Source organism: Palaemon carinicauda, chromosome 26 (genome assembly GCF_036898095.1).
Source record: "Palaemon carinicauda isolate YSFRI2023 chromosome 26, ASM3689809v2, whole genome shotgun sequence".
Classification (NCBI taxonomy): domain Eukaryota; kingdom Metazoa; phylum Arthropoda; class Malacostraca; order Decapoda; family Palaemonidae; genus Palaemon; species Palaemon carinicauda.
The window spans coordinates 85,821,411-85,831,892 of record NC_090750.1 but is presented as its reverse complement, the minus strand read 5'-3'; the positions used below and the strand labels follow the sequence as shown (position 1 = coordinate 85,831,892).

Sequence of the window (10,482 nt, the reverse complement as noted above, 5' to 3'; positions counted from 1 at the left end):
AAGGAAGCCATTTGCAAGATGAAATCAGCAGGGCGTAAGTAAACTAGAATATACACACACACAAACACACACACGCACACACACACACACATATATATATATATATATATATATATATATATATATATATATATGTGTGTGTGTGTGTGTATGTGTATATACATGTATGTGTATATGTATATATGTACATATATATATATATATATATATATATATATATATATATATGTATATATATATATATATATATATATATATATATATATATATATATATATAATGTACATGTGTGTTCATCATGTTTAATTCTCTAACTGTTTGTATATTGCATATTTGTATTTATATATATTTCTGGACCTAATTTATGGCTAGTTTAAATAAATGCTACTTAAAAAACGAGAGCTAATGTGATCAACAGTATAGACTATATACTAATCAAATGGGTCTTACCATCTTATTTTTTTTTCTGATCGCTTCCCTGTCTCATTTGCCCCGAAGCGATTCCTATCTCGTTTTCCTTTGATCATTCAGCTAGGCCATTTGAACTACAGTAATCCATTAACGTCGCCTCTAACGTATAAATCATTTCATCAGGATTCTCGAGCTGCAGAAAGAGCGCTACTTCGAGGTGCTCTCCGCCGAGTTTTGGAATGCGTCAGCCCGCAGTGCGTGCCCCAACGACAATGACTCGGAGGGCATCACCCTTCAGAGTTTGGGTGAGTAATTTTGGCAATCGATTTAGTTCGTCTAGTACACGCTTTTATTCGTAATGAATACGGTACTTGTTTGCATCGTCAACATTAGTGCCTGATAGCAGTTTCGCGAAGTAGTTTTTTTATTTGGACTAGCTTTTTTCCATTTCAATCTTGTCAGAGCCCCTCTTAAAAGTGATTTTATCTTAATGATAAACATAACATCGTTGGCATTAATATGGGAGAGGAAGTTTTACTTGTTTAATACTGTCCAGAATCCAGATTCCATATTGAAAGCTTCCAACGTACATGGGGTCTCCTATACATTTCAACTCTCACAGGCCACCATTGGGCAAGAGCCTTCGGACATAAGGCCAGATTAGTCCAACCTAACCAGCCAGCTGCTCATTTCTAGTTTTGTATAGTAAAATGTACACATATCTATTGATATCTTAAGTTATAATGTAGTTTTTATCGAGAGGAACTGAGTGATACTTGTAAAGAAAATTGTGAGTGTTTCAATATATGTAGCACAGGGGTAGTTTAAGCATGCAAGGCCATTTCTCGGGAGATTTACATGTCTGAAGAAAATGATGTCCCATTTCTGTAATGCAATGTAGTTATTTAAATTTAGTATGCAAAGTCATACACTTCATAAGTTTGCTAATCTGTGGGTTTTTCGTCATGAAACCATTATGGGAGATTTGAGTATTAAAGTAGAAACACTCTCGGAGCGAATGCAGACCTTTGTGATAAGAGTTAGATGATTTTGAGGATCCTTGATGTAGAGGATGATTTAATGAGGACAGTTAGAATTTATCATGATGAAAGCAAAGTTTGTGCGATAATATATAGATAGGAAAATGACTGGCTTGTTCTGAAAGTGTATCTGAGATGATAGTGTACAGTATTGTATCGAAGGAAGTTTAATATTTTCAATAATGGAATGACAAGAGAAGGAAAGGACTATGTGTGTGTTGGAGTTTTTTAAATCAAAAAAAGGGGAGAAGGGTGAGAGTTGGCTGAGGAAGAGATGATGTAGCGTTAGTTGGTGATGATAAAGAGAAGTTGCAGAATTAGTTTTAAAGCTAAACATTGTTTACAAGAGAATAGATTTAAAAAGCGAATGTTACCGAAAATCCAAGTCAGGAAGACGAAAATACTCCTACTGCTACTCTGGATAGTGGAAAGATTAAAGTAGTCGATATATATATATATATATATATATATATATATATATATATATATATATATATATATATATATATATATATATATATATATATATATGTATGTATGTATGAGTGTCTGTGTATGTGTGTGTATTCTAGGATTTTGTAATATCCATATGTAAATGTGGAATAAGGAAGGATAAATGGAACAGTGGGTATTCTTTTGAGTATTTTCTGTATGTGTTTTTCATATCTACAGTAATATAATAATTATGCATTTACATCTATTTATGTCTTTTCTAGTTGATTTACAATGTAGGCTAAGTAAAAAAAAAAAACTGTACTCCATAGGATCATTTTCCAGTTTTTACTCTTGTTTCAACAAAAATCAAAGACCAGCACTGTATTATGTAATGAAAGATATCCCAAGCAATACTATAGTCAATTTTTTTTAGTGAGGCAGATTTGCACCGACTTGCAGGGGTGCCCTTTTAGTTCGGAAAAGTTTCCTGCTCGCTGATTGGTTAGAGAAGATAATTCTAACCAATCAGCTGGCAGGAAACTTCTTCCGAGCTAAAAGGGCACCCTGCGAGTTAGTGCAAATGCACCTCATTAAAAGAAATTGACTATAGTGGAACTAATCGTTAAGTAACTCTCCTTTTTCTCTTCTCCCCTCGCGACCATAGGAGGAGTTTTCATAGCGACATTGATCGGCCTGGCGCTGGCAATGATAGCACTTGCCATTGAGGTGATGTACCACAAGCGAGGTCAGCCCAAGGTCAACAGCGGCAACCCGAAATTGGCCATGAAAATGGGCGGGGAATCCAGAGGAGTGATCGATGTCGTTCCTGTTTACCATTAAGGAAGAGACTTTGAAGTCCTCCGTGTTCGTTTTCATTTTTATCCTCATTTTATTTTTTAGGGTGAAGAAAATTATGGCTTGTGCTGAAGATCTTTTGAAGAGAACTGTTGTTGTTGTTGTAGGACAGGAAGTCCATTCTGTTTATTTCCATATAGATATATATATCTTTATTATTTCCGTATGTATATCTCATTATCTCATTTACTCTTACATCCACTTTTCCCTGGAAATACTCTTCAATCTTGATCACTATTAAAGCTTAAAGAAATGGCTCACCTTGCTTGTAAAAAGTAGAGAGTACCATAAAATTTGGTAAAAAAAAATAGAGAAAAAAATTAAATACAGACATTTATGAGATGTATCTAAACACCCCTCTGTGGGCCTAAGCAACTGTCACTCATTATCACGTGAAAAAAAAATTTCTTCGATAATCGATTCACATTTATAATTAGTATAAGGAACAATAGACCCACGAATAGCTAGAAAACAGTAAAAATTAGTTTTATTAACTGTTGTTATATTCATATATCATAATTTATATTGTAAGATTTCTATGTGTTCTGCACGCACCTTATATATATATATATATATATATATATATATATATATATATATATATATATATATATATATATATATATATATATATTTATGTATATATATACACACATTATATATATATATATATATATACTTATATATATTTATATATATATACACACACACATATATATGCGTGTATATATATATATATATATATATATATATATATATATATATTTATGTGTGTGTATATATATATACACTCATCTATTATCTATATACTTTATCACTATATAAATATCTATCTATCTATCTACTTACACACATAGATACATACACTCATAAACACGCATATTTGTGTGTGTGTATATATATATATATATATATATATATATATATATATATATATATATATATATATATTATAACATATTTTTAGTAACAAGAAACAACTAGAAGCGTACGTATTTCATATATTTTTCTGAAATCAAAACCATCTTATGTTTATTATCTGCATATTTGTAATATCTTAACGTGTCTAAATAGTCTAGACTCTAGTCTAGTCACTACTGTGATATAATTGCTCTATTAACAAGGCATAAAATATCCGTTATTTATTATGTACAAATATTGTTTAAATTAAGAAGATTAAACGTCACAATATTTAATCTGTAATCGTAATTAAGTGGACTGTCCCTTTAATGAAACGCATTTATCATTGTTATTGTTTTTCGTTTAGTGTTTTTGCTTCTTAAAATGGGTTTGATAGTGAAAGATAAGTGTCATGAAATGTACAATAATCCATACCTGTCATCTGATATTCGGTCCATTTAGTCAAGAGTATATGTTATTGTTATTGCTACTTATTTTTATATTGGATCGTCTTCTTTATCATTCCCAATTATCCCATTATGGGGTCTGTTAACCTCCTCTTGCCATTATTGAAAAGTTATGTGGCTATTCTCTTAGCCTTCTCCAGTTTATAGCTATGCACAACTCTCTCTCTCTCTCTCTCTCTCTCTCTCTCTCTCTCTCTCTCTCTCTCTCTCTCTCTCTCTCTCTCTCTCTCTCTCTCTCTCTCTTTACTCTGATTGCACATTTCACATTTTAAAACAATTTAAAGGTTTTAAAGGTCGCTCATGAATTGTGGTGGCAGGGGACAATTACATTACCCTAGCAAGTAGGCCAATGCCCTTGAGACTGACCATTAATCATAATGATCAGCGCCCAAGCCCCCTCTCCACCCAAGCTAGGAACAGTGGAGATAGATATGAATTAAAAAATCGAGGTAATATCGTTTCCAACGAAATTCATTGAAGGGATTTCGGTTCATCAATGACAGCGTATCTGGCCAAGTTTTAAGTTATCTCATAATTGCAGTGTCTTCAGTCATAGATCAGACGTCCATCAAAGTAAATATTCAATGTTATATGGCCAGAACATGTTTGACACTTTTGAATGTAGCTTACACAATTATATATAAATTGTATAAAAAAATTGCATGTAATTAGTAAAAAAACACATTAAAAACAATTTGGAATTATTTCAAACCTTAATTAACGAAGTCCAAAGACAACTTAGGCACCTTGATGAAAAAGAAAGTTTGGAGGCCTAATGAAAACGAAATAGAGTTTAAAAACGGTTGAATTAAAAGTATTTGGGCATAATTTGATGAATAGCATGATATGCTTTGAATGTAAACATATAGTTTTAATTATTACCAGCTTCTCAATTTATGAATGTTTTGTAAAGAAAATTCTCTCTCTCTCTCTCTCTCTCTCTCTCTCTCTCTCTCTCTCTCTCTCTCTCTCTCTCTCTCTCTCTCTCTCTCTCTCTCTCTCTCAGGCAAAAACCATGGCTTGCACCATGCCACTATGGCTTGTTGCAAGTTTCAAAGGTTCTGTAACAATCATCATGTATCTGAGCTTCGGACCAGAGTATTACATTTGAAAGAGAGATTTCTGTGACTAAAAACTCGTGATTTGCATTAGGTAAGTTTGCAACCAACCAAACAAATGTAGAATAACTGTTTACTGCCAATTTCTTAAGTATGTGGTAATTCTCCTCCCGTTTAAGGAGCACTTGGTACTTTCCTGAGGTTGACATACGAAATTGTCTAAGAGTTCTTCCTGTCTTCTCATTTTACCCTCTGGTTCAATGGGTAATTCAGCGAATAGTATAAAGAAATATGCACCTTATTCACAGTTGAATACTAATATAAATTTGAGATGCCTCATTGAACATCAACAACAAATTAATAATAATATTAGTAATAAAAATAGGAACAATGTTATTGCAAAATTGGTTGTGGAGCATTTGTAAAGGCTTTCCTGACTTCAATTTTGGTGTGTCTACCACGAACTTAACCAGTGTACCAGTGGCACACGGGTGACTGGTGTTTATTTTCTCTGTTCATATACAACTAGAAATAAGACTTCAAAACGTTAATATGGATTATTACTAACTAGTGAGCCCCGACTAATAATAAGGCAGACATTCAGATGCTTTACGAAATAGTGTTGAAAAATAGATAAAATGTGATCATCCCTGTAACAATGACTATGTAGGCTACGTTACTAATGAGGCAGGCGTGTGAAGCATTGGTGCCACTGTCCTGAGCTTCTGAGATCCAGATCAAATAGGTAAGTTATTCCAATCAGACAAATTGTCTACATCACCTACACATCATAGAAGCTCTTTGTTAGCAGGGAAGACTGTCTTGTACATGGCACTATCTCTGATAGGTTTCCTATGGTGGGCGACATATAAGTACCTTATCAGCCTGTAATTGATTATTGCAGCAATATTTAGAGACCAGAATCCCCAAACATAGTTGGAGTCATATCTCCATGTTAATACCCAATACGTCAGTCTTCACCACCCCTGAACAAACTGCCCATCTCCTGACACTTATAACTGGCAGAAACTACAAGTGTCTGCTTGATTGCTACAGATCCAGTACATTAACACGTGTGACCATAAGAAGCTGTTTAATTAATCCCAACCAGGGATAACTCTGATGTAAATCTAATTACCTATTGAACGGCGGTAGTAGTATTCCTACTACCCCTCCTCCCCTCCCCTTGTATAGTTCCATGGACGTACCACAAGTAAACGTTAAATTCAAAGAACGACAACTATCTTGGATCCCCGAAGGATTCACTTATTGAGAATTCTAATATCAGAGAGACTGATGGTTCAAGGATCTTTACCCATGAGTCATACATTAAAAGGAAGGTATTCATTTATAAATCCCCCATAAAGAAGTTAATATAACTCAAGGAAATTGCACAGTACCTTCGAATCATTTTCCATTAAAAAAAAATTATATCTGTTGAATGGAGTTTGATACTAATTTTGAAACCTAGAAACGTATTATTACTAAACAGTGATCGGCGCAGAGTAATAAGAAAAGACACAGTATTGAAATGCTTAATGGATGGATTGTTGAACCATGCAGATAAGAAATAAAAGCATTTAACTACGAATCCTTATTTATATATTCAATACCCAGAAAAATAGTTTAGGCCTACAATGGAGTTGCATAATACACAGGGTGACCTAAATACTATAAATAACTAAAATTGCTTTGGATAATGGTTACACTAAATTAAATAATAAAAATAAAACTTATTTATCATATGTAGCCTATTTTTAGCTGATTACTTATAACATCCTTTTCAAAAAATATTTTAGTGGCCCATAGTAATTCATAGAAAAAGGCTTTATGCACCAAAGCTGCTTCCCATTTTTTCCTCGAATGTATGTCCTCGACTATGGAGACACCTATTGGCTTTTTATCAAAACAACTGAAGTCTCTACTTTAAAGTTTTCGGGAATTTGGAAGTGAACGCTGAAGACATCTATTGGTAGCGATAGATATTATGAAAACTGTAACATCCGATGGTGTATACGATACTGACAATCTATTCTTATGATTTATTAACAACACCATTATAAAACGAGAAAATAAAACTTGTAAAGTAACAAAATACTTTGATTTTGCAATTGGTATTTAGGGTATCTAAATCATATAGAAATAATTATGTGCTTTCTTTCGTAAAACATACAACCTATTGCTGTATTGTTAGAGTTCAAAATAAAAATATTATGCGATGTCCAGGTTTCTCATAAAGCTAATCATTTTAAGTAAAAAATAATAAAAATAATAGCAAAATATAATAAAAGTCTTCTGTATCTTTTTCACGAATAGAGTTGTGAGTCACACAGATAAGAAAATAAATAATTATTTGTGTAGGCTATTCATTACCCAAGAAAAAAATAGTTTAGGCCTAACCTACAATTGCAAGTTTTTGGTATGATTAGAATTGAGTTGTATAAAGCACCAAATAACCTCAATACTATAAAGAATTAAGGGCGTGCTCTAGGTAATAGTTACACTAAGAAAAATAATAAAAATCAAGTGTATCAGTGATGTATATTTATAACTGATTACGTATAACAATCTTTTAATAGAATATGTTAGTATCCCTAAGTCATTCATAGAAAACGGCCTAAGACTTCGTAAAATCTTCCCGTTTTTTCCTCAAATGTATGTCCTCGACTGTGGAGACACCTGTTGGCTTTTTAAGAAAACAAACACTCTCCATTTTGGAGTTATCGGGAGGTCGGAAAGTGAACGCTGAGGACATCTAGTGGTTGCCAAGAACACTATAAAACTGTAACATACAATGAGGTAAGTAGCACTGTAAACCTATTCTCGTAATTCATTATTAACAGCATTCTAAAATGAAAAAAATATAACTGTTAACCGAAAAAAATATTTTAGCATTTAATTATTATTTTTAGTATCCAAATAACATTAAATATGTAAATAATTGGGAAATAAAATAAGAAACTTGAGTATTGACCTTTGGTAATACATAGGTGAGCTAGACATTTTATGAAACAGGTTTCCGATTTACAACAGACCTACATATGTGTGATAGCTCTTGAACGATAAATTTGATACTCCATTATAATTAAAAAATATACCCTTTACCTTTGATACAATGGTTATTTACATTTTTACTGTTCAAATGTGGCCATTTGTGTGAATAGTTCGGTACTACCTTTCGTAAGATGTACTACCCATTGGTGTATTGCCAGAGTTTAGAACAAAACTATTATTTGATATCCAGATTTTTATCATAAATCTAATTATTTCAAGTCACAGTAAAGGATAAAAATGTATTTAAAAAAATATTGTATACGTTTTCTGTATTCTATTTATTTTATAATGCTTGTAATATAAAATATTGACAATTGGTGTTCCATATTATAGCTACCTCTTCTAAATCCTTGGTTTGAAATATTTTATGCACTCACTAGATGGCCTCAGCTTTCACGTGTTTTAGTAGTATAGCCACCTATTCAAAATCCTTGGTTTAAAATATTTTATGCAATCACTAGATGTCCTCAGCTTTCACTTTTTCTATCTCTGGGTGAAGAAAACGAAGGCTTGTTTATTTACATAAGTTGATAATAGACGTCTCCACCGTCGATGACTTGCAATCAAGGAAAAAACGGGAAGAAGTAAGTAACGCCAATCGTTTTCTTTGACATTTTGTGGGAAACTAAGATATATTGCACATACGAAATAATTTCGTTGTATGAAATAATTTAAGGGATATCTTGGGGTCCAATCCAGTCACACGATGGTCAAATTATACTAAGCAAAACTTACAACTGTAATTCAAGTCTTATTCATCATTTATGGCAAGATCTAAGAAATTCTAATGGACTTTAATTTACGGCATAAAATATATATTTTATATTGCTCTTTAGATTAATGGGATAGTTTTTTTTCTCTCAATGTAAATCTTATTTGAATTACTAGCATTGTTTTTTGACAATTCATGGCCTTTTAGTCATGGATGTCTGGTGAGGGGGACTTGACCCCACAAAATATTAAGTAGTCTGGTCGACTACCAATTTATGACAAAATTTAATTCTACACAAATACTTTGACGTCAGTATTGAAGAGATTAACTGATTCCATATAACATGGTCCTAAACGACACCTTGCTTTACTGTCTTTTCTACAAGGAAGGATTGGGATTCCAATCTGTCGTAAGTAAGTAATTTGATTAGATATGTTGTCTGTGGGTATGTGCATGTAAGATGTCTGTGTGTGTTAGTGGAGAGTTTTATGAGGAAAGGGGATGTGGATGTTCCACAGAAAGTATATTTATATGTGGCTGAGGGAATGTAGATGTATATATGGATGTAAAAGTTTGTTATGGTTTTTGTATTTTATATACTTTTAGGGATATGTAGGTGTATATGTGTTGTAAGAGGTCTTCCTATGCAAAGTGGGTTAGAGTGGATTTTTTTTTTTCGTATGTTGATATATGCGCATTGAATACAATGTTTAACGTGGATTGTCTAGATGTCAGGTTGGACTGTGTGTTAGGTAGGGTATTTGTGTTCAATGGGGTTATGTTGGTGGGTCAGTATAGATATCTGGGGAACCGTAAGCGTTATGGATGCCATGCTTGTGATTGACATGAGTATGTGTAAGGAATTGTGTAAATGTCTGCGTGGGTGTATGTGTTCCATACAGGGTTTTATGTGGGTGTATGCGGATGGCTTTGGAATGTGGATCTTTTTTGTTGATGTCGTTGTTTGTGGGAAGTTATGTAAACATTTGTGGATTTGTGTGCTGAGTAACGTCATGCATTCGATGTGGATGAGTGTAGGAACGTGTTTGGATGATTTTTGCTGGCATACACAGTTCCAATCCAACCAAATCTGAGGTTTCTATTATCCTGCTGGGAAATGTGCTTTAATACTGCAACAGCCCAATAACTAAATTCACAAGTACAGAGGGAAAGGTTCTTATTATATTCAAACAGTAACTTGAAGACGCTTTAAAGTATTTTACTTATCAGAATATATTTTTGAAGCAACAGATAACCAGGTATGATTGGTCTTTTGACAATTCATTTGGCAGTTTTAAACCACCTAATACGGTAGCAAATGTGCTTTTGAAGAGCGTTCGTCTCTCTATCGCTATTAGATTTTGTTTTAATTTATTCTAAACAAACTGGGAGGCCCAAGAGAAAAGCTTTACTTGGAAGTAGGTGAAAGACTAAGTGACTAATGATACCGGGAGACCTTTTAGGAAAACAATTGGGTATAGTAATATTTGTTCGTTGTAAATTTTTCTGAGTAATTCGTAATTTTATATTTTCTTACACTGCTCCTAGCT

At 33.0% G+C, this 10,482-nt stretch overlaps 1 protein-coding gene across 2 annotated transcripts in view; it reads left to right on the top strand.

Moving 5' to 3' along the window:
- LOC137619656 (ionotropic receptor 25a-like) overlaps positions 1 to 3,288 on the top strand; it is a 75,218-nt gene extending 71,930 nt beyond the window's left edge. For both annotated transcript variants that reach the window (XM_068349885.1, XM_068349884.1), the window contains exons 16-18: positions 1 to 34; positions 595 to 716; positions 2,551 to 3,288. The exon at positions 1 to 34 is cut by the window's left edge and continues 136 nt beyond it. In XM_068349885.1, coding sequence (XP_068205986.1) covers positions 1 to 34; positions 595 to 716; positions 2,551 to 2,726 — 332 coding nt within the window. In that variant the 3' untranslated portion in view covers positions 2,727 to 3,288. The remainder of the gene's footprint in view (positions 35 to 594; positions 717 to 2,550) is intronic.
- Positions 3,289 to 10,482: the final 7,194 nt, after the last annotated feature.